This window comes from Chiloscyllium plagiosum, unplaced genomic scaffold (assembly GCF_037043375.1).
Source record: "Chiloscyllium plagiosum isolate Xiang-an unplaced genomic scaffold, Cpla_swu_hap1 HiC_scaffold_18, whole genome shotgun sequence".
Lineage (NCBI taxonomy): Eukaryota > Metazoa > Chordata > Chondrichthyes > Orectolobiformes > Hemiscylliidae > Chiloscyllium > Chiloscyllium plagiosum.
Genome location: NW_028270156.1, coordinates 57683019 through 57708784, shown reverse-complemented (window position 1 = coordinate 57708784; position 25766 = coordinate 57683019). Strand labels below are relative to the sequence as shown.

Sequence of the window (25766 nt, the reverse complement as noted above, 5' to 3'; positions counted from 1 at the left end):
GGGTTTACCCTGTGCCATAACAATACCAACAAAAGGTAGCACTGAAAACATGATTTAAAATTGGAAATGAAAACTACCTAAACACTTCTTAAGAGAACTATACCGCTATAGCATCCTTTATGCATTTTCCCAAGTCCTGAACTGAGCACTCAGTGCAAAGCTGTAGATGGACACACTTAACTTTGTGCTTATTGTAAATGTTATAATATCTAAGGCTAAAAGATTATCCAAAAACACATTAAGCATTTAAAATAAATGGCACTAGTATCGCAATCAAGATCTCCACTCAATTTTCTTGCTCCAGTTTCAGGCAATCTATCCTGGTCCATCCACATCGATGTTATGGTCAAGAAATCACACCAATGCCTCCATTTCATCAGAAGGCTAAGGAAATTCGGCAGGTCCACACTGACTCTTACGAATGTTTATAGATACACCGTAGAAAGCACCCTATCTGGATGCATCACAGGTTGGTATGACAACTGCTCAATCCAAGACCCTAAGAAATTACAGAGTTGTGAATGTAGCCCAGTCCATCTTGCAAACCAGCTCTCTTTCCATTGACTCTGTCGATACTTCCTGCTGTCTCAGGAAGGCAGCCTTTTGAACGGACCTCTCATATATTAAAGTTGATCTTTCTCTGCACCTTCTTTGCAGCTGTTCTGCTATATTCTGCATTCTGTTCTATTATCCTGATGTACTTATGTAAGGTATGATTTGTCTGGATAGCACACAAAACAATACTTTCCACTGTAACACGGGACATGTGACAATAATAAAGCAAATCAAAGGCAACCAGGAATTGGTGTTTTTTAAAAATAATAACGAGCATCACATTTTCTCTGACAGCCAAGGCCCAAAGCTATGCCAGCTGCTGGTGGGCTGAGAAGGTATTCCTGCAACAAAGAACTCAAACAAATGTAAGTCAGTAAACTCGTAAATATATTCAACATAGTGACTATAGAGATTGACTCAAAAGGCTGTATTCTATAGAACTGAAATCTGCTTATGGGAAATGGTGGCCCCTGCTCTGTTCTGTGTTTCTATGTTTACTATAAGGTCGTACCTGCTCCTGCTCTGTTCATAATTCGGATTGCTGCTGAAATGCTTCCAGGTGGTGGAGAAGTGAAGACATCTCCGGCAATGGCACCAGACAACATTCCTACACCAACGTATCCTGAAACGAGAGAAAATAAACTTTAAAAGTCTATGGTATTTTCTGTGTTCAAGAAAAATATTTGAAGAATACATCTCATTATTCAACCTCTAGTTTTCTGTCCCCCAGTGGTGAAGGCACTGACTCCTGTTACTTTGTATCTTTAGGTATGTCGGCTGTACCAAATTCATTTCCAAGTGCTCATCCTTCACATGTGCATCTGAGTATATGTATCTTGGGCATAAGCAACATACAAAATCACACTGTTCTTTACCAAAGAGGTAGGAAAACAGCAGAATTATCTGAAAGGTGATGTAGAATGAAGTCATGATGAGGACAGAAAAAAATAATCTTTCATACATGACATTTATTTCTGTTATTTACTCACTCATGGAATTGCTGGACAGCAAGAACTTATTGTCTGCCCTAACTGTCCCTGAGAGGGTGGTGTTGAGCTGCTTTCTTGAAATGCTGCACTCCACATTCTGTAGGTTGACTCACAATTCCCTTAGAGAGGGAATCCCAGGATTTGGCCCAGCGACAGTAAAAGAGCAGGAATATATTTCAAGATGGTGAGTGGGTGGAGTGGAACTTGCAGGTAGTGGTGTTTGCATACATGTGCTGCACTTATCTTTCCATATGGAATGCATTGTGGTTCTGGAAGGGGCTGTCTAAGGATTTTTGGTGAAATTTCTGCAGTGTATCTTATAAATAACACACTGCTACTACTGAACATTGGTGGTGGAGAGAACAGATGTTTGTCGATGTGATGTCATACAAACAGGCTGCTTTGTCATGGATGATGCCAAGCTTCTGGAGTGTTGTTGGAGCTACACTAATCCAGGCAAGAAAGGAGTATGTCATCACTTTCCTCAGTTGTGCCTTGTGAAAATTGAACAGGCTTCAGGGAGTCAGGACGTGAATTACTCGCAGCAGTATTCCTAGCTTCTGACCTGTTCTTGTAGCCACTGCATTTTTGTGGCAAGTTCAGTTGAGTTTCTGATCAATGGTAACCTCCAAGATGTTGATAGTGGGGGATTCAGTGATGGTAATACCATTGAATGTTAAGGGTGGTGGTTAGATCATTTCTTATTGGAGATGGTCATTGACTGGCATTTGTGTGGTGCAAATGTTACTTGCTACTTGTCAGCCCAAGCCTGGATATTGTCCAGATAGAGTCATAGATACAGTCATATAGCATAGAAAGAGATCCTTCAGTCCAACTTGCCCCCACAAACCAGACATCTCAATCTGACCTAGTCCCATCTGCCAGCATTTGGCCCATATTTTGAGATATTATTCAATTATATTATTCTTATTCAGATGCCCTTTAAATGAGTCAGTGTTGGGTCTGCAACTGTTCATGATATGTATAAACGATTTGGAAGAGAAGACTTTGTGTAACCTATCCAAATTTGCTGATGATACTGAGTGGAAAGGCAAATTGTGCAGAGGATGTGGAGGGTCAGCAGATAGATTTAGATTGATTAAATGAGTGGGCAAGGGTCTGACAGATGGAGTACAATGTTGGTAAATGTGAGGTTAACCACTTTGGAAGTAAAATTAGTATGTCAGAGAATTTTCTATGGTGACAGATTGCAGCACGCTGTTGTGCAGAAGAACTCAGGAATGCTTGCACATGAATCGCTAAAAGTTGATTATATGTGCATCAGATAATTAGGAAGGAAAACAGAATATTGGCTTTCATTGCTAGAGGAATTGAATTCAAAAGCAGGGTGGTTCTACTGCAATTGTGCAAGGTGTTAGTGAGGCTGCATCTGGAGTATTGTGCACAGTTATGGTCTCTTTACTTCAGGAAGGGTAGGGGAGGCAGCATCCGAGGAGCAGGAGAATCTACTTTTCTGGCATAAGTCCTTTTCCAGGATTCCTGAAGAAGGGCTTATGCCCGAAACATCGATTCTCCTGCTCCTCGGATGCTGCCTGGCCTGCTGTGTTTTTCCAGCACCACATTTTTCAACTCTGGTACTCCAGCATCTGCAGTCCTCACTTTCTCCTTGAGGAAGAGTATACTGGCTCTGGAGGTGATGCAGAGGAGATTCACCAGGTTGATTCTGGAGATGAGGGGTTACCCTATGAGGAGAGACTCAGTCGCCTGAGACTGTACTCACTAGAACTTAGAAGAATGAGAGGGGATCTTATAGAAACATATTAAATTATGAAAAGGATAGATAAGACAGAGGCACGCAAGTTGTTTCTGCTGGTGGGTGAGACTAGGACTAGGAGACATGGTCTCAAGATTAGGGGGAGTAGATTTAGGATAGGGATGAGAAGGAACTGCTTTTCCCAGAGAGTAGTGGATCTATGGAATTCTCTGCCCAAGGAAGCAGTAGAGGCAGCTTCATTAAATATATTCAAGACATATTTGGATGAGTGTTTGCATGGTTGGGGAATTAAGGGTTATGGGGACAATGCAGGTAGGAAGAGCTGAGATTATGGATCGATCAACCATGTTCTTAATGAATGGTAGAGCCGGCCTACCCCTGCTTCTAATACTATGAAACAATGAAATTTTGTAATTGTACTAGACTCCACCACTTTCTCTGGCAGCTTGTTCCATATGTGCACCACCCTATGCGTGAAAAGATTACCCATCAGCTCCTTTTTGACACTTTCCTGTTATCAGCCAGGCCAGACACCCTCAAAACATTTTAAGAAGATAGCAAAGAACCTAACTTTTCTAGCTGTTTTAAGCCGATGTAAGGTGAATATTCCAGGAACAACACAGCTGGTCAAACCACTGGGTTTTAAACAAACTGAATTTATTTATGCACGAACAAAAGAAACTGAGTTTAAAATAACACAATTATTTGAAACTCCGCCCAATATGAAAACACAACTTAACAAAGAAGTGTTCCGATTCCCTGTAACATCTCATAACACACCCTTTTGCTGAAAGGGAGGAGAGAGATGTCACGGAGAGAGATGTCAGAGAGATAGATAGAGAGAGAGAGAGAGAGAGAGAGAGAGAGAGCCCTGAATTGTATCAGTGTTTTTTAAAAAAGGTGTAAAAGCCTTTTCGAGGAGATGTCAGAGAGAGAGAGAGAGAGAGAGAGAAAAGGGAGAGAGAGCCCCTTGAATTGTACTAGTGCTTTTAAAAAAGTGTATAAGCCTTTTCAGCCTCTCAAAACAAACCAAAGACAACATAACCTTGTTAAAGAGGCAGCATTGTTACACCTCCCACCTTAAAAAAAAGCCATCAATATCCAAACATGGCTTCATTTTAAAATTGCTTAATTTTAGTTAGTACCCTACAATACATATACATTACATTGACTATAAACATGTAAACATGCACTACTACATTCTGTTTCAGTCCGTTTACTCCTGCCACTGAATGCCTCCATTTCTCATCCAAGTCTCCGCAATGCAACGGTTTTCTCGTCCTGCCACATGCACAATTCTTAAATTGAATGACTATAAGAACAAGCTCCATCTAAACAGATTGGCATTTTTGTCCTTAAATTTTTCAACAAACTTCAATGGATTATGATCAGTGTGTATGATTGCCTCAGATACATTACTGGTAACATAAACATTGAGCTCAAAGTGTCCTTCTCAACTGTTGAATATTTCTGATGAATGTTCAATTTTCTGGAGAAATACCCAATATGTCTTTCTATTTTATTGTCAACTTCCTGTAACAGCGTGGCACCAACACCCACGTCCTTGCATTGATAGCCACCTTGAATGGCTTCATGCAATTAGGTGTATCTAATACCAGGGCATTGGTAAACACAGCTTTCAGTCTATCAAATGCCTTCTGATATTCTGCTGTCCACTGAAACTTTGTGTCTTTCTTTAGTAATTCAGTGAGTGGAGCAGCCAGAGAATTTGGTACGAATTTCCAAACAGATCCACTTGATCCCAGTGAATGTAATACTGCTCTTTTTGTCGATGGTATGGGAAACTCCCCAATTAGCTTTGTTTTTGCATTCCGTGGGCCATTTGTTCATGTCCAATAAAATGGCCTAGGAAGATGACTTGGGCTTTGGCAAATCCACTCTTAGCCAGGTTTATCACCAAGCTTGCCTTCCGAAGTCGATTGAACAATTCTGATAAATGTTGCAAATGTTCCTTCTGCGTGTGGCTAAAAATCAGCAGGTCATCAATAAAACTAGACAATTGGGTAATCTGGAAATGACTTTTATTGGGTAGTCTTTGAAATGTGACTGGTGCATTTTTCATACCAACAGACATGACTTTAAATTGATACAGCCCATTTGGTGTTACGAAAGCCAAAATTGTCTTTGCTCTTTTGGACAAGGGCACCTGCTAGTATCCTCTCAGCAAGTCCAACTTCGAGATGTAAGTTCCTTGCCCACCTTCTCAGGAGTCTTCCAAACATAGAATCGGATACGAATCAGACTTTGTAACTGCATTGACTTTGCGGTAACCCACACATAACTGTTGGGTACCATCTGGTTTTAGCACCATTACTATTGGTGAGCTCCAGTCACTGTAAGTCACTTCGATTATGTCGTCTTGGAACATGCATTCAATTTCCTTTTGAACCTGTGCCAACTTTAGAGGGTTAAGCTTATAATGATGTTGCTTAATAGGAGCAGCATTTCTTATATCCACATCGTGCATTATTAGGTTAGTACTTCCCAGCTTATTTCCACATATCTCCCCATGTGATAGCAATAACTCTTTCAGGTCATTTTGATTTTCCTCTGGAAGATAACTCAATAATTTATCCCAATTTTTGACAACTTCCTCATTGTCCAATTTAATGTGAGGAATATCTAAATCAGAGTCCTCTGAACTTTGTACTTCACTCGGTGTTGTAATCGGTAACACAGTCTCCTTTTGTCTTCCTTCCCTGTCAAAATACTTTTCGAGCATATTCACATGACACACTCTGTGAGATTTCTTTCTGTCTGGAGTCCCTATCAAATGATTCAACTCACTCAATCCCCTTTTGACTTGATAAGGTCCGCTAAATCTTGCTTTCAAAGATTCACCTATCATTGGAAGCAACACTAACCCTTTATCCTGATAGCAAAATTGTGAGTTTGTGATTTCTTATCTGCTTCTTGTTTCATTGTATACTTTTAAATGCTGCCTAGCCAACTCTCCTGCTCCATTTAACCGTTCCCTAAAATTTGACCCATAGTCCAAATATGTGGTCTCCGAATTCTGACTTACCAATTTCTCATTAAGCAAGTTTAGCGGTCCTCTCACTTCATGCACAAAAATTAATTCAAATGGACTAAATTTGGTTGATTCATTGGTGGATCTCTGATGGCAAAAAGTACAAATGAAATTCCTTTATCCTAATCATCTGGACAGTCTTGACTATAAACTGTCAACATTGTCTTTAATATCTGATGCCACCTTTCTAGCGCATCCTGCGATTCTGGATGGTATACAGTAGATTTGAAATATTTTGTTCCTAAGCTGATTATAATGTCCTTGATTTATTTTGATGTAAAGTTTGACCTTTGATCTGATTGTATCTCTGTGGGTAGTCCATAATTAGTAAGGACTTTGAATAACTCCTCTAACAATCCTTTTATCCGTGATATTGCAATAATAGAATGGCCTCTGGAAATCTCATGGACACATCCATTATTGTGAACAAATACAGATTCCCACTCTTTGTTTTAGGTAAGGGTTCTACACAATCAATTAAGATCTTGCATGAACAGGTATTACAGGTGCAGGCTTCATTACTGCCTGCGGTTTTCCAACTACCTGACATGTATGACATGGCTGGCAAAATTCAACTAGATCTTTGTGCAGCCCAGGCCAGAAAAAAATGGTTTTGCATTTTAGCTTGAGGTTTTCTTACCCCTAAATGACTTCCTACTGGTAATTCATGTGCCATTCACAACTACTTTCTATAACCCACTGACAATACGATTTGATGAATTTCTGCCCATTTCTCATCTGCCTGAATATGTGACGGTCTCTATTTCCTCATAAGACATCACTTTTAAGATAATAGTGTTCAGGGGTACATTCAGATTCATTTTCCGTGTATGCTTTTTGATACAATTGTTTTAGTTTCTCATCTTTCTGCTGTAACTCAGTTAATTTCTCTGTGCCAAATATGTATACTTTGGCACAGTGCCAAATATGGTGGGCGGCACGGTGGCACAGTGGTTAGCACTGCTGCCTCACAGCGCCTGAGACCCGGGTTCAATTCCCGCCTCAGGCGACTGACTGTGTGGAGTTTGCATGTTCTCCCCGTGTCTGCGTGGGTTTCCTCCGGGTGCTCCGGTTTCCTCCCACAGTCCAAAGATGTGCAGGTTAGGTGAATTGGCCATGCTAAATTGCCCGTAGTGTTAGGTAAGGGGTAAATGTAGGGGTAGGGGTGGGTTGCGCTTCGGCAGGTCGGTGTGGACTTGTTGGGCCGAAGGGCCTGTTTCCACACTGTAATGTAATGTGAAAATGTACTTTGTCATCCATCTGCTCTTGGGTTGTCTCAACCATTTAATCAAACAGGGTCTCTGATAACTCCACTTTAACTTTCTTATTTGTACTCTTTGATTTCTCCTGTTTCAACTGCTGACTCTATGACCTTGTTACCACAGTCAAGGAAAATCCCAGGATATGCTTCCTTCAATACCTCTGTGGCCTGACTTTCCACTGGCTTTTCAACCACAGTAGGAAGCATTCCTACCTGTGAACCAGCTATATCGTAAGCAAGGACAAACTGTATTTCTGGAGCTGAGAGTTTGTCCAGTACTCCTACCATGACTTTTCCACTCTTCACTGGACAAGCTCACCTCACTCTACATAATTGAGTGCTCCTTGACTCACCGTGAATTCCTGCTACTAGCACTTTTTCTGGCAATAGTTCTTCAGAGATACATATCTCCTCATCTTTCAACATCACGGATTGAGAGGATCCTGTATCTCTTAATATCATAACCTCTTTACCTGCTGCTCCTGGCCAATGCAAATAAAGTTTATTTTCACAAGTATATGGTGTAAGATCTGGCACTTCCTCCTTAGCCAACCGCTGACTAGGTTGTACATTCCAGTGTAGCTTTTTAGCCTCCATTGTGTTTTCCGTTACTACTCCAACGAAATTCACTGGCTTATCCAGTTTTCCTAATCTGTCTTCTCAATACTTTTCCTAACCCACCAACACTGACTCCATGTGATCTACTTTATTGCAGTGAAAACACCAGAGCTTTTTAGCTACTCTTTCCCTTTCAACAGTTTCCTTTTTACCTTGTGTTAAGTTATCCTTATGATCTTCACAAAGATATACTTCCGCCTTACTGTATGAGGATGGATGTAGGTTTGCTTGCTGAGCTGAAAGGTTTGTTTTCAGAAGTTTCGACACCATACTAGGTAACATTATCAGTGAGCCTCTGGATGAAGCACTGGTGGTATGGCCCACTTTCTATTTATGTGTTTAGGTTTCTTTGGGTTGGTGATATCATTTCCTGCAATGACATCATTTCCCATGGTGACATCATTTCCTGTTCTTTTTCTCGGGAGCTGGTAAATGGGATCCAAGTCAATGTGTTTATTGATAGAGTTCTGGTTGGAATGCCATGCTTCTAGGAATTTTCATGCGTGTATCTGTGTGGCTTGTCCTAGGATGGATGTGTTGTCCCAGTTGAAGTGGTGCCCTTCCTCAACTGTATGTAAGGATACTAACGAGAGTGGGTTATGTTTTTTTGTGGCTAGTTGATGTTCATGTATCCCGGTGGCTAGTTTTATGCCTGTTTGTCCATTGTAGTGTTTATTTCAGTTCTTGCAAAGCATTTTGTAAATGACATTAGTTTTGCTTGTTGCCTGCATAGGGTCTTTCATGTTCATTAGCTGCTGTTTTATAAAAGGCCCTATATAGGCAACAAGCAAAACCAATGTCATTTACAAAATACCTTGCAGGAACTGTAACAAACACTACATTGGATAAACAGGCAGAAAACTAGCCACTAGAATACGTGAACATCAACTAGTCACAAAAAGACATGACCTACTCTCACTAGTATCCTTACATACAGATAAGGAAGGGCACCACTTCAACTGAGACAACACATCCATCCAACGCAAGCCAAACAGGGACATGCATGAGAATTCCAAGAAGAATGACATTCCAACCGGAACTCTATCAACAAACACATTGACTTGGATCCCATCTGAAGATGGTTGGACCTACGACACCACCCTGATGAACTCTTGCAGAGATGCCCTGGAGCTGAGATGATTGATCTCCAACAACCATAACCATCTTTCTATGTGCCATCTATGACTCCAACCAGCAGAGAGTTTGTCCCCTGACTCCCATTATTCTGAGTTTTGCTAGGGCTCCTTGATGCCACACACAGTGGAGGGATTTTCTTATGAAGAGAAGTTGAGCAGAGTGGGCCTGTATTCATTGGTGTTTTGAACAATTAGTGGTGATCACACTGAAACATTCAAGACTCCTGATGGATTTGACAGGATAGGTACGGGAGGTTGTTTTCCCTTGTGGGACTGATTGGACTAGAGGAGATAATCCCAGAATAAGAGGATGGCTGTTAAGACAGAGTTAAGGAGACTTTTTTCCTTGAGAGGGTAGTGAATCTGTGCAATTTACTGCCGCAAAGGGCTGTCAAGGATGGGTCATTAAGCATATCTCAGAAGACAGATCTCAAGATAGATTTTTGATCAATAAAGGAATAAAAGTTATGGAAATAAGGCAGGAAAGTGGAATTGAGGATAATCAGATCAACCATGATCTCATTGAATGGTGGAGTAGGCATGGTAGGTTGAATGTTGAAACTTTATTGCTGGAACAGCACAGCAGGTCAGGCAGCATCCAGGGAACAGGAGATTCGACGTTTCGGGCACAGGCCCTTCTTCAGGAATCTGAAGAAGGGCCTGTGCCCGAAACGTCGAATCTCCTGTTCCCTGGATGCTGCCTGACCTGCTGTGCTGTTCCAGCAATAAAGTTTCAACTTTGATCTCCAGCATCTGCAGACCTCACTTTCTCCATGGTAGGTTGAATGGCCTATTTCTATTCCTACATTTTATGGTCTTATGGTTGTTAAAGAGATTATCAGAGTTTTTAATGAAATAAGTAAAGAAATTCTTTGTAATTTTTACCATAATATGCTTTACAAGAAATGGTTGCTGGGTCTGCTTGAGATGTGGACGCACTGGTTACAAATGCCCAATAACATCTCTTCTTCCTCAGGCAGCAAAGGAAATTTGGCATGATGGTGAATACCCTTGACAACCTTTATAGGTGTGCCATTGAGAGCATTCTGTCTGGATGTATCACTACCTGACCTGGCAATTGTACCATTCAAGATCGGAGACTGTTACAGAGAGTGGTGAACTCAGCCCGGACAATCACAAAGGCTAACCTCCCATCTATAGAATCCATCTACCAGGCCCGCTGTCAAGAAAAGGCTGCCAGCATTCTCAAAGATCCATCCCAACCTGGCAATGTTTTTCTACAACCTCTACCATCAGGGAGAAGGTACAGAAGCCTGAACATGTGCCAGCCGGTTTCAAAACAATTTCTGCCCTATTGTTGTTAGAATACTGAATGGACTCACAAACTCTTAACATTCACCTGTACCTGTATTTTTGTTTTTGCCACTGTTGACCTATTATTTACTTATCTATGCTACTTGCATGTTTGATCACAAGACGATGCTTTTCACTGTGCCTCGGTACACATGACAATAAATTCTATTCAATTCAATTCAAAGCAATACCAATCCACATTTTTGGTGTAACTACATGTCATCCATCTATAGTCAGGACCTTAAGAATTTAAGATTTCTAAAAATCTTTTTTTTTTCCACGGCTGTCCATTATCTTTTTGTTAATCTTCTCTGTTAAAGTGTGTAATTAACAGCTTAGATCCTTGCAATTGCTCAACTGCTGCATGACAAAGTATTTCCATTTCCATGTGGTTTTCAATAACCTGGCCTCCTCCACTACCTTGATTCAATGATCCATGACTGAGGACCGTTCTCATTTAGTCCCACTCCTATGATTCTCATTGCAGTTAGCACTTCTTCTAATTGTTCCTTCTCTCTTGTACTTATTTTCATGTGGCCCCTTGCTGATTTTATTCACAAGCTGAAATTAATGTCCACATTTATGTTGGCAACCATCTGTACATCTCTGGCTATCTTCAATCTGAAGATCATTACTGCATAACATCGAATTACTTAATCCTACATAAAATTATAGATGAGTCAGGATTTTCTCCACCTGAACAAGAGGAGGACTGTTGTCGCCTGGTTCATCTCTCAAATTATCAATGTTCCTACAATTCTCTCCATAAAAAATCTCGCCTGAGTTTGCTCCTGCTATCTTCAATTTCAATTATAATTTGAAACTGATAACCTGTTTAGTTCCCCCCAATCTCCCTTTTCTTATGTTCCTGTGGAGCAATTTCCAAGTTTTACAATGGTCTTCACAAAACTACATGCAACATTTCACTATGGTTTCACCAGTACAGTGCAGAAAACTATTATGGCCCTTTAATCTTCTATGCTGTATTTCCATTCACAAAATGCTATTGAACATGGTCTTTAATCACACTTTGCAGGAATTACATCCTGAATTTGCTCATATTTTGAAGAAGGTTCATGGCAGCCAATCTGCCATGGTCCATGTTGACTTTTCTCGAGTAATCCTCTGCTCTTCAATTTATTAAGTATTTACCTGGCCTCTTTAGCATCTTCCTTCCAAAATTATGCAATGGGAGAGGAAGAAGAGTTTGCTGCTGCTGAGACTTTGCAATGTTCGTACTGCTGGCGCACGACCTCAGATGATATGAACCAAAAGCCGCTCTTCACATTCTTCAGGAGTTCTTGTGATATTATCACTGGACTGTTAATCTAGACACATAGATAATGTATTGGGAACCCAGGTTCGAATCTCACCACAGCATGTTGCACTGTTACCACAGTGGAATTGCCCTAGAAAAGGAAGTCAGCGCCCTGCTTTGCAGACAAAGACTTCAAGCTGCTTGTGGATAATGTATTGAAAAAACAGGCAAACCTTTAATCTGGTGACAGTCACCAGACTTGTTAAAGTAGAGATTTGAGATGGCTCAGAGAATCCCTTGTGAACTCAGACCTGTAAAGGTTCATCCCGGAGATCGTTCTCTGGAATAAAAACCTCTTACAGACAGTTTAGTTTAATTTTAGTCATCCCCTTTATTCACTAATAGCATCACTGTTACAACATAACACATACCTATAAGCTAAACTAACTGGGTTCTAATAACCCAGGAGAGTAGGATACCAGGACTTCAGGTGCCCCAGCAGGCTACTCCGATGTACTGATACAAAGTGGCTTCCTTTGTACAAAAGTTTACAAAAACATTGCATGTTTTTAATTAGACAGATAACAGTGAAAGACAATAATTTGTAAGGAAGAAAAGTTAATTACAGGTCAGTGTACACTTGACTAATCACTCCTACAGGCCCTAAGTCATTCATCAGGTGGGAAAAACATACCCAGCCGAGTTGGGCGCCTGCTAGCGAAATTCACTCCTATCATAAAGAGATACCAGTCTGAGCTAATTGAAGAGTTCATAAGGTAACCTTGCACAGATCACATGTCAGATACAATTGCTTTACAAAATGACTTCTTAGCAAGGAGGGCAAACTTTTGATCATAAAATGGCTTCCTGATACATTGTGCAGTTTTTGGCTCATGCCATCTGAGGCCATGTGCCAGATGTACAAACGTTGCAAAGTCTCAGCAGCAGTGACATTCTCAGGCTCAGGTAGCCTGGACTGAGTTAGGTTTAGGATAACTTTTTTTACAGCTAGAAGCAGGCTCCTGCTTTTTAACCAGAATCATTCCGTACCTGAGGCTGAGATGTTACCATAAGTTTGTATTTCAACGGATTCATTAGTCTTCGAATTAAACATGCTTTCTTTTCAGGGTTGTAACTCAAATTAAAATAAGACTTAAGATCTGATTAGTTAGAATTGACAGTGGGGCAGTCTATAAGTTCTGTAGAGTGGTTTGCAAGAACAGCAAGTAAGCTAAAGCTTCACCAATATTATCTTTTACAGAGTTTGTATTTAATAACCGGTAATGGCTATTCAAGACAGTAAGTACCAAAAACTGTCATGTACTTTCCCCCACACTCCGGATTCCTCAACTGTTCCAGAATCTTCCATCGGCCTCCGAAATCAGTCTGACGCCATTACACACGCGGCCGCTACATCACCCGCGGCAATCGCCGGCGGCGCCGCCGATGACGTCACAGCCGCCCCCACCGACCTCGCAGCCTCCGCGATCGCCGCCCAGATAACCGCCTCCGCGATCGCCGCCCAGATAACCGCCTCCGCGATCGCCATGAAGACAATCGCCGACAGATTCGCGGCTATGGGGAATAACTCTGTCTCTGTGGTCGCCACAGCCACTTCCGCCCCCAGTGACGTTACTAACCTACACGACCACAACGCCGCATGTGTCTCCGCCCCCACGCCAATCTCCACGCCTAACGCCGCCCCCCCGCCGAGTTCCATCACCACGTCTAACCCCGCCCCCACGACGATCTCCGTCACCACGCCTAACCCCGCCTCTTTGCCGATCTCCGACTGCATGTCTAACCCCGCCCCCACGCCTATATCCATCACCACGTCTAACCCCACCCCTTTGCCAATCGCCATCACCACGCCCAACCCTGCCCCCACGCCGATCTCCGTCCCCGTCCCCAGGCCTAACCCCGCCCCCACACCCAGCTCCAGCCCCACACCAGGTCCTAGCTCCCAGCCCTGCCGTGTTTTCACCATCCCTCCAGACCTACCCCTCTCTGAGGATGAAAGATCAGTCCTCAGCAGAGGCCTCACCTTCATTCCCCTACGCTCTCGGATTAATGAGTTCAACACACGGCGTGACATCGAACAATTCTTCCGCCGCCTTCGCCTCCGCGCCTACTTCTTCAACCAAGACTCTCGCCCACCCTCTGACGACCCCTTCTCACGCCTCCAACACACCCCATCGACCTGGACACCCCGTGCTGGCCTCCTACCTGCCCTCGACCTCTTCATAGCCAACTGCCGCCGCGATATTAACCGCCACCTGAACTCCCCCACCTCTCTCACCCACTCCAACCTCTCACCCTCGGAACGCGCAGCCCTCCACTCCCTCCGTTGCAACCCCAACCTCACTATCAAACCAGCAGACAACGGAGGCACGGTAGTAGTTTGGCGCACCGACCTTTACACTGCTGAGGCCAAACGCCAGCTCGCAGGTACCTCCTCCTACTGCCCCCTTGACCATGACCCCACCCCCCACCACCAAACCATCATCTCCCAGACCATCCATAACCTCATCACCTCGGGGGATCTCCCATCCACCGCCTCCAACCTCATAGTCCCACAGCCCCGCACCGCCCGCTTCTACCTCCTGCCCAAAATCCACAAACCTGACTGCCCTGGCTGACCCATTGTCTCCGCCTGCTCCTGCCCCACCGAACTCATCTCCGCATACCTTGACACCGTCCTGTCCCCCTTAGTCCAAGAACTCCCCACCTACGTTCGGGACACCACCCATGCCCTCCACCTCCTCCATGATTTTCGCTTCCCCGGTCCCCATCGCCTTATCTTCACCATGGTCATCCAGTCCCTGTACACCTCCATCCCCCATCACGAAGGACTCAGAGCCCTCCGCTTCTTCCTTTCCCGCCGTACCAACCAGTACCCTTCCACTGACACCCTCCTTCGACTGACTGAACTGGTCCTCACCCTGAACAACTTCTCTTTCCAATCCTCCCACTTCCTCCAAACGAAAGGAGTAGCCATGGGCACCTGCATGGGCCCCAGCTATGCCTGCCTCTTCGTAGGATATGTGGAACAGTCCATCTTCGCCAACTACACTGGCCCCACCCCCCACCTTTTCCTCCGCTACATCGATGACTGTATCGGCGCTGCCTCGTGCTCCCACGAGGAGGTTGAACAGTTCATCCACTTCACCAACACCTTCCACCCCGACCTCAAATTCACCTGGACAGTCTCAGATTCCTCCCTCCCCTTCCTCGACCTTTCTATTTCTATCTCAGGTGGCCGAATCAACACGGACATCTACTACAAACCGACCGACTCCCACAGCTACCTGGACTACACCTCCTCCCACCCTGCCCCCTGTAAAAACGCCATCCCATTCTCCAAATTCCTTCGTCTCCGCCGCATCTGCTCCCAGGAGGACCAGTTCCAAAAACGTACAACCCAGATGGCCTCCTTCTTCAAGGACCGCAATTTCCCCCCCGACGTGGTCGACGATGCCCTCCACAGCATCTCTTCCACTTCCCGGTCCTCCGCCCTTGAGCCCCACCCCACCAACCGCCACCAGGACAGAACCCAACTGGTCCTCACCTACTACCCCACCAATCTCCATGTGCAGCGCATCATCCGCCGTCATTTCCGCCACCTCCAAACGGACCCCACCACCAAGGATATATTTCCCTCCCCTCCCCTATCAGCATTCCGTAAAGACCACTCCCTCCGTGACTCCCTCGTCAGATCCACACCCCCCACCAACCTAACCTCCACTCCCGGCACCTTCCCCTGCAACCGCAGGAGGTGCAAGACTTGCGCCCACACCTCCCCCCTCACCTCCCTCCAAGGCCCCAAAGGAAACTTCCATATCCGCCACAGATTCACCTGCACCTCCACACACATCATCTATTGAATCCTCTGCACCTGATGTGGCCTCCTCTATATTGGGGAGACAGGCCGCCTACTTGCGGAGCGTTTCAGAGAACACCTCTGGGACACCCGGACCAACCAACCCAACCACCCTGTGGCTCAACACTTCAACTCCCCCTCCCACTCCACCAAGGATATGCAGGTCTTTGGACTCCTCCATCGCCAGACCACAACAACACGACGGTTGGAGGAAGAGCGCCTCATCTTCCGCCTAGGAACCCTCCAACCACAAGGGATGAACTCGGATTTCACCAGTTTCCTCATTTCCCCTCCCCCCACCTTGTCTCAGTCAAATCCATCAAATTCAGCACCGCCTTCCTAACCTGCAATCTTCTTCCTGACCTCTCCGCCCCCACCCCAGTCTGACCTATCACCCTCACCTTGACCTCTTTCCACCTATCACATTTCCGACGCCCCTCCCCCAAATCCCTCCTCCCTACCTTTTATCTTAGCCTGCTGGACAAACTTTCCTCATTCCTGAAGAAGGGGCTTATGCCCGAAACGTCGATTCTCCTGTTCCCTGGATGCTGCTTGACCTGCTGCGCTTTTCCAGCAACACATTTTCAGCTCTGATCTCCAGCATCTGCAGACCTCACTTTCTCCTCAATGGCTATTCAATGTCATATAAAGTCCGAAAAGCAATTAAATTCAATCCATAGTCGGTAAGCACTAAGAGTTAACTTTCTACTAGCTCGAACAGCCTCAGCACTAAAATGGTCTCTCCCTCTAGTGTCCTTTTGAACATTGATAGTCAGGATCTTGTAAAAGCAAAGATGTTTTTCTCTCTGTGTCTGCCCCGCTTGCAAGGGATAATAAGAATCCATTATAATTGACAGGATCTGACTGTTAATTACAAGGCTTTTGATAGTACCAAGTTTCATTTCAGGATCAGAATCAAATAATGTTATTAATATTATTATTTGGTGTCCTCTTCACACAGATTCACCGATGCTAAGGCAAATGTACTTAACTGCCTTACAGCATCTTGTTATCACTTGGTGAGCACAGATGTCCCTATCTTCTGCATTCCTTGAGTTCCCCGCTTTTCTGAGCCTTCATGCCTGTCTGTTTTCTAGTGCAGCATATGTGTTCTATAATTCAGCATTACATTTTCGTCTAAATGTTTAAAGACAAGCTTTAAGGCTATAGACTTTCTCAGGCTCAGGTAGCCTGAACTGAGATAGTGACCCCTAGGGAAGTACAGCACCATAGGTGAAACAGAATGCATAGCAGTGCATAAATAGTTGCATGAGCAGAATAGCTTGATGGGGTATAAACACCAACGTGCAATGGCTGGGCTTGAAAGACGTCTGGAGAAACACCTTAGACCTCTCTGCTTTTGCTCCCATTGTAAAATGGTACAATTAAACTACATTATCATTTCCCACCCTTCATACTAAAATGTATCACTTCACTTATCTGTGCTGGATTTCAGCTGCCATGCAAACACACATTCCAACAAACTGTCTGTGCCTTCTTGAAGTTTTATTACTCCTTTCATAGTTTATACTCTCATGTTTCATATCATCTGCAAATTTTGAAATAATGCCCACAAGAACAAGTCTAAAATGTGCATCGAAAGCAGTGTTCCAAGTACTAAGGTCCTTGTTGCTGTATACCTCTCTCTCTAGTCTGAGCAAAAACAGTACCCCATTTGTGTATTCTGACCTACTGCCAATTGGTTTCCATGCTCTTAGTATTCTTCTTACCCCACAAGCTTCAAGTTCACTAACAAGTCTAATACATAGTACTCATTAACACAAACATTTTTGAAAGCCCCTATATACAACATCTACTTTGTTGCCTTCATCCACCCTCTCTACTACTTAAGAAAAAACCTGGATCAAGAGATCTTCAGTATTCACCTGAATTGGTTGAGAAGGCCTTAATTTAATGTTGCATGTGTAAAACATCACCTTTACAAAGCACTAGTCTCTTTTTGTTTCATACTTTAAATGGGAGTTTGATCAATGTATTCAACTTAGAGCCAACCAGAATGCTCTACCCAGTATCCAGATTTATGATCAGCCAAAGAAAGGGTTCAAAATCTCCCAGAAATTCTCTGAAATAAAGCTGGAGTATAATTACCAGCATGAGCAGGCTCATGTCCAGATCCTCCTCCTGACAGCAAGGCCACTTTGCCTTTCATGTTCTTCAGGTCAGCCCTGATTATTACACGGTGCCCTTGCAGCAGCTGCATTCCTACATTGCAGGCCACGAGTCCATCCAAAGCATCATCCACACAATTCTCCACAGAGTTTATCAGTTTCTTTGAATGCTGCAGCAAAAATATCAATTAATATTTCCATTAATAGGATGAATAACAGAAAGTTTCAGCTTGTCAATCGTTTTACTCTGTACTTTATGGTTCATAATGTATCTTCCCTCCAATAACAACAAATTACATTTCCTTTTTTCACAAATGCCTGAGGAAAATCTTGCTTTGACATTCTCCCCTTTTAAGTAACATTCAGCCGGAGCTAAACTAATAGCTGAATCAATATCACACCTCAGTTAGCCTCCTCCTTGGTGGGATAGAGGTATAGTTATCTGTATCATGAAGAAAAATATTTGACAACCTCCTGTTTTAAACCTGAACACTGATTGTAATGTTACACTTTGCCTCATATGGAAGCTAATATTTATTTACATTGTACAATAGCCGAATAGAAGATAAAGGCAATATTTAGGAATAAATAACAACATTCAGGTAGTGTCCTTCATGTCCACAGCATTCAAGGAGTACTTCATGATCAACGATTGCTTCTGAAGCATGTAGCCACAGTCTCATCAGCTTTTCATCTTTAATTTTGGTTGAGTGAATGTGTAAATGCAAGGTTGCTGTAAAACTCACTGTTCATTATCAAATTGCACCACCAGACACTTTATATCAAGCTAAACAGTTAGATGGGGCCTTACTCTAAAGCTTCAATAAATGAGCAGAAATTGGGGTGAGCCTAGCCTTTTCCTTGTGTGCTATAATGGAGCTTGGGAACAGCCATCTGACACATAAAGCAAATACTGTATTATGCCACTATGTCAATGTAAAGCATGAGCTAAAGGCAGAGGTGGTCATAGTTTCAGAGTTGGGAGAGAGTGATTTTGGTATGTAGAAAGGCAGGGTGTGGGGTCTTGGAAGGGGAAACTATTTTGAGGAGGATGTTAACATTCTGCAACCTAGCTCAGCAAGAGAAAGAACCTGGCAAGATTAATAGATTCAAAGCCAAAGGCCTGCAGCCCTATATGGAAAAAAAACAGATAACCTCAAACTTTGCCAATAGAATTAGAATTAATTTTATTGTCACATGCAGTCAAGTACAGAAGTACATGAGTACAGTTAAAAGTGTACAATGTCACCATTTCTGCCTCAGTACAAAATCTTAAATACAAAATAGAAAAACAAAAACAAAGTTAAAAGTTAAACATTATAATATGCAGCTGGAGAAAGTTTGAGGTCAGTACAGGTCTTTCTGCTATAACGCGTGTTTTGTTATCACAAATTCTCTGTAACATGATTGACAAATTGGGAATACTGTTTCTAAAGTGCAAACTTTTAAAACGTGTGTTGGCTGTAACTTTAAGCGCTGTTTGAGTTAAGAGCCCCAGTTGGTCACACAAGATGTCATTTGTCACTTTAACAAAGAAGTGCTGTAGAAAGCAGGTTGGCTGACCTGATTAACGAGAGGCAAGCTGTGAAATCATAGGCAAAATCAAAAATGCTTTCCTTGACTTGAGAAAATTGAAAATTCTTTCAAAATCAATACTCCAACAATTTCAATGTATATTCCTTTTATATAATAAAACCTCTCAAGGCACTTCACTGAAGAAGAGTGGGAATGCTTGATGAAGGTTTTAGTATTCAGTAGCATTTTACTGAATACTAAAACCTTCATCAAACATTCCCACTCTTCTCAACCACTGAAGCAATCCATATACATATGCAGCAAAATCTGGACAACATTCAGGATTGGATTAACCATTGGCAAATAATATTCATGCTACACAGGTGCCAGGTGAGAACAAGCTCCAACAACAGAAAGTCTAACCATCCTCATTTCATATTCAATGACGCTATTGTCACTGAAACCCAGACTATCAACATCCTGCAGATTACCATTGGCCAGAAACTTAGCTGGACCAGTCACTCTTTAACACAAGAGCATGCCAGAGACTGGGGACTCTGCAGCAAGTAACTCAACTATTGAATCCTCAAAGCTTGTCCAGCATCAATAACTCAGGACAATGACAGAATAGTCTTTACTCAGCTAGATGAGCAAGTCTCCAAAAGCTCAAGAAAACTGACACAATTCAGGAAAAAGCAGCCCACTTAATTAGGATTCCATTCACCAATTCAAATATTCACTTTCTCCACTACATAAATACTACTATAGAACTACTATTTGAGGAAAAAAAAACACACAAAAATGGTAAAACTTTTTAAAAATATATTACATTTGGAGGAAATCAAGTGTAGCAAATCTCCAAGGTGCCTTCTACAGCACTTCAAAACCTGTGATCTCTACCACTTAGAAGTAAAATGCCAGGAAATCCAAGGAGATACAACCAAGGAAATGCATGTTCCTCCAAACTGCAAGCACCCTGACCTGATTGGAACTACATCACCGCTCCTTCATTGTTGCAAGTCATTGTCGTTGAAAATGCCTCCTTACATTGCTGTGGATCATAACTTCAAATTATATCAGCATTCCTTCACTGATGCTGGGTCAGAATCCTAGCAGCACCCTTGACATTTCTACACCACATAGCCTGCAGTGGTTCAAAAGACTCAAACCACTACCTTTTCAAGGGGAATATAGAGGTGAGCAACAAATGCTGGACTTGCCAGTAATTGTCATATCCCATGAAAGAATTCAGAAAACAAAATATGACACCAAATCATGTGAGGAGATGTGAGATGAGACAACCAAAAGCCTTGCCAAAGAGGTAGGTTTCAAGCCTTGACTTAGAGGAGAATTTGAAGGACAGGTTGAGGAAAGGAATTCCAGGTCTTTGAGTCTAGACAACTGAAGGCCCATCCTTCAATAGTGAAGTGACTAAAACCAGGGATGTTCAAGAGGTTACTCTTTGATTAGCATAGGTCTAAGGCCATAAGACATAGAAGTATGCCATTCAGCTCATCAAATCAGCTCCACTATTCACTGTGATCATGGCTGATCTGATAATCCTCTGTCCAAATATCTTATCTCCTTCTCATAATCCTTGATTTCATTACTGCTTAAAAGTCTATCCAAGCCTTGAATATTCTTATTACCTGGCTTCAATAGCCTTCTGTGGTAAGAATTCCATTGATTCATTACCCTCTGATTCATTCATTCTCACCTCATCTTAAATGGACAACCCCTTTCTGATTTCCTAGACTCTCCCACAAGGGAAAACAACCTCTGCTTTTATCCTATCAAGACCCCTGAGAAACTTGGATTTTTCAATAAGATTTCTGTTCAATCACGTAATCTATTTCCCTCTGTAGATCTTCTGTGTCACTTGCACAACTACTCATTTGTTTTATGTCATCTGCAAACTCAGCAATAGTACATTCCTTTCAACTAACTCATTAGTATATATTGTAAATAATTGTAGCCCCACCACTGATCTCTGTGGCAGTCCACTTATTATATATTGCCATTCTGAAAATACCTTATCATCTCTGCCTTCTTGTAGTTGGTCAATCTTCTACCCACTATCCCTAACACAATGGGCACTTATTAGGTAGCCTAACATGTTACCTGATCAAATGTCTTTTGGAATCCAATATAATACATTTACTGGTTCCCTTTTATCAATCTTGCTTGTCACCTCCACAAAGAATACTAAAATTTGTCAGGCGTGATTTCCTCTTTATGAAACCATGCAGATTCTTGAAAGGTTTAGGGTTGTTGGAGATCACAGGGTAGACTCCAGAACTTATATGAGCCCCATAACCCAGATTCAGTGCTGTTCCTATCATCTTGCTACAAATGCGTTAGTGAGAAAAATGCACTATGGAACAATTCCTTCCACATCCTTCAGCAAGATGTATTCTTCAGTTGTTTAGAATGACTAAGGAATAGATGTCAGTCCTGGTACAGGATATTTTGGATTTAAGTCTTACAACAAGACTATGTTATCTAAGCTGGCAATTCTGTGTTACCCAGTAAGAGATGTTGTCTTTTGGAAGATATGTTAAACTAATGGTGAGGTGCCCATTGAGGTACGTGCAAATGATCCCACAGTGTTTCAAAGAGAAGGGGCATTGTCCTCTTTTGTGAGCAACATTTGTCCTTGATCATCTAAAACAACTGATCTGGTAACTTATTTTATTGTTGCATGTGATAGTTAGCTGATGCACACTACTTTTTACTACACTAGAATTGATATGGTAAGGATAAAAAAAAAACACTAGAATTATGACTACACTTCAAAAGTGGCATATTGGCTGTAAACTGTTGGAAACATACAGAGGTAATGAAATACACTGTACTAATACATTTTTCTTGCGAACACCATGTTTTGGGCTTTTTGATTTAGAACTATTTTCCTTCCCAAAGTAAAGATTTCTGTGCATGCATTGAAGCTAAATATCTCAAATGTAGCTACAATGTATTCACATTAGCCTTTGAAACAAGAATGAAGCAGCAATCCTGTGATGACAAAATTATGATACAAATGCATTTTAGAGTTGGAATTCATGACTGCTGTCGTGAATAATAAATTCCTGTTTAACAGAATTGTACATGTACAATTACCACTGGATATTATTGCAAAGCCAGCAGCATTTAAAGCACCTCGCATAGTCTTCTTATTTAAAGAAGGCAGGATTATCAAGTGGTGACCTAATTTTATTTAGTAGAATAAGATGAGCATATTAATTAAAGAATGTAGTTGATTGGACAAGATGTCAAGCAGTGTGAGCTAATGGCACTCGATTAATGAAATTTGACAGTACAACTGTTAGACAGTTTAAAACAAAGTCGAACAGTTCTATTTTAATTCAAAGTAGAATGGAGTAGTTCAAAGAAGGGGATTTGAATACCTACAAATTGTGCTTGGAGACAAGCCCATGTGACCTGGTTGTCAGGGGAACAGAGGCCCATGTCAAAACATTTTGAAAGTGAAAGTTTTAACATGTGGATACTGTTATGATCCGACCGTGGACAAGGTCCCCCAAGGTTATCACATTTTCAGATAGGATATTCTGAATCAGTAAGCTAGAGTGAGACTCAGTGGACTGGTTGCAACAACATTAATGTTAAGAAAAGGATCCCTCCCTTGTGGATGCCATTCTCCCAGAACCAAATGAGGCAATTTAACCAAGTTTGTTTTTGAGTGAGCAAGAGAAAGTTTATTCATAACTAAACAGGAGAAGAAATAATAATACACCACACAGATTAGATATGAGAGATCAGTTTAAAAAAGTTAAAAGATAAACTGAACAGTCTGTATCAGTTGTTCCTTAAAAGTAGACAGTGCAACGTTGATAGTGGAATAGTTGATTTTGTGTTCTTTGCAGGTGAGTTGAAATCCTTTTGTCCTCCTTCCTTTTGATGACTCGCTGTCAGAATTCAGAAAATCTTTATTTGGCCCTGTTTCCATTTACTGGCTGCTGGTTACAAGTACTTAAATAGAAAAAGAGTCCTTTACCTGTAATGTAACAGGTGGTTCTTCAGCTGTGATCTTCACACATTACTGTTTGAATCCAGGCTAGTATACATGAATACCTCAGTCTAGTGGCACACAGGAGCACCTCAGCTCACTTGCACATCTTCTCCCTCTAGCATACAAAGACCAGGGTTGAGCTGGCTTTTAACCTGTTCTTCTATATTTTCAAACAGGGCAAAATAAAAATTTCTCACGCTGATTGTTGTTTTTTTCTTTCAATCATGTTCACAATCTGAGATAATTCCCAGGAGATTACATTTCAGTTTATAGTGCATTTTCTCCTTTTGAAGTCTGTCGTTTTTAAGTTTCTTTGATACCTCAGCAGATGTGACATACCTGAGGTTCTCTCTCCAAATCCAACTTAACTTACACCTGTGGTCATTTGTTACAAAACACATGATGCCACGCAAAGTAGAAGAAAATTACTGTTTTTGGATTAATCATCAAGCAGGATACTGTTAAGGATTGATGCCCGGTTTGTAGAGATGATTACTTCTGGCACTGAGTGAAGGGACTTTTGTAAATACTGTACCCTTTCCTTTTTCTGTATTTTTGACTGTGTACTGAAATGGGAAAGAGGGCTGTTTTATAAACCAAGGATTGTATAAAGGATTGCTTTACTTTTTTAAAAATCAAGTTACTTGGCATGTTGTTTCCACTGCTGTTTGTTTTAGCTGGAGAGGAGATTACTACAGATGAGCTGCAGCCAATGGCTGTGTACAAAAGGAGATTTGACCAGCAACAGGTAGCTGATTAGTCTTTAGAATAGTGAACAAGTAAATTGGGGAATTACGCATACTTTTATATCATCCTTAACTCCAGAAATACCTGGGTTCAGTTTCTCTCACACTACCCCAGTGAGTTCTCATTCTATTCTAAAACAACACCAAGAGTCACCATGGTATTGCAGGGAGAAAAGGTCCTGTCAAAAGCAAGGGGAACGTGGATATACAATCTTTGTATATATGACTACATTCCTGCTTACGCAGTGTGGTGTAAAATACAAATTTAACTTGGGTTGTTCAATTATGTGAAGATGTTATAGAGAATACACTCTGGGTTAGCAGGGTGAAGTAAATGGGATTAAGAGAGGAGTGTGGGAAATGTATGGCGTGGAGGGTGGCAGAGTGTAGATGGGTATAGTACAGCATGGCAAGATGATTGGTATATAGAATGGCAGGGTGATATGATGGCAGGTGGATTGGGTACCAAATTGGCTGTTAGTAGAATTGTAGGCAGATAGAGTGGAAAAGATGATAGGTGAGTTATATTAATGTGGTGGCTGCCAAAGTGATAGATAGGGTGGTAAAGTAGGCAGGGAGTTGGGATGATATGCTAGAGGTGTGACAAGAGTGGTTAGGCAACCGGCAAGCTGGTGAGGGTTATTTTGGGTGTTCAATGGAGTGAGCATGTGTGGGCCAGGTCCATCAGAAGAGGAGTATTTAGAAGATTAAAGAAGTTGAATGTTACTTCCAAGATAAATAATTGGGTGCCCGTAGGGGAGTCACATTTATTTTGGGGATGCGGGGAAGTTGGGTGTCTGTGGGACATTTTAGGAGGGCATGGAAATCAGTGTGTGCAAGGGATATATTGTCAGATGGTTTGATATGTGGTGGGGTTCAATGATGAGGGTGAACCATCCATCAGCAATGAGCTCATCGTTAAACAGTTTCAAGACAAGCCTGTGCTGGTCCCTCTGCCACCGTTCTTTATGCATTATGAAGAAACATCAACGGTGCTGCACACTAACCACTTTTGTCTCCTCCTGCAGGCAAAGTGCTGGGCTAATCAACTTTAAACTCAACAAACGAGTGTAATTCTACACCACGCTGCTGCATCGACAATCCTAAATTGCAATATGTAGGTAAGGTCCTTCCGAATTTGCACCTGGTTTGAGCCAATCTATGGGCAGCTCTGGTGAAGAGTCATCTAGACTCCAAACGTAAGCTTGCTGTCCGACCCGCTGTGATCTTCAGCAATTGTTGTTTTCAGTATAGATTGCAGCATCTGCAGTCATTTGTTCCGACAGTTCAACGCTGGGTTTTGCAGTTTCTTAAAAATACAATGAACTGACATCTTGACCACGCCGAAGTTCTGGTCCTTTGAGTCCCAGCGCTTGGGGAAGCCTGGTATAACATTTACCCGAGTCAGAGATGTAAAGGAAGGGGACTGATACCCCAAAATAATTTTTCTCCCTGCCCCGAAAGAAAAGCTGTTCCTCTTCCTACCACCCGGTAGCCTGGCCCATGGAGACACCGTAGCAGGCCCCTCGCCGCCCGCCCATCAGCACC

The 25766-nt window shown here is 42.3% G+C and overlaps 1 protein-coding gene across 1 annotated transcript in view; it reads right to left on the bottom strand.

Annotated features, from left to right (window-relative positions):
- The window catches only part of tkfc (triokinase/FMN cyclase), a 78081-nt gene that overhangs the window by 51566 nt on the left and 749 nt on the right, over positions 1-25766 (bottom strand). The window contains exons 2-3 of the mRNA XM_043706132.2: positions 17908-18097; positions 1067-1177 (exon numbers count right to left, since the gene is read on the bottom strand). Of these exons, the coding sequence (XP_043562067.2) occupies positions 1067-1177; positions 17908-18097 (301 nt within the window). The remainder of the gene's footprint in view (positions 1-1066; positions 1178-17907; positions 18098-25766) is intronic.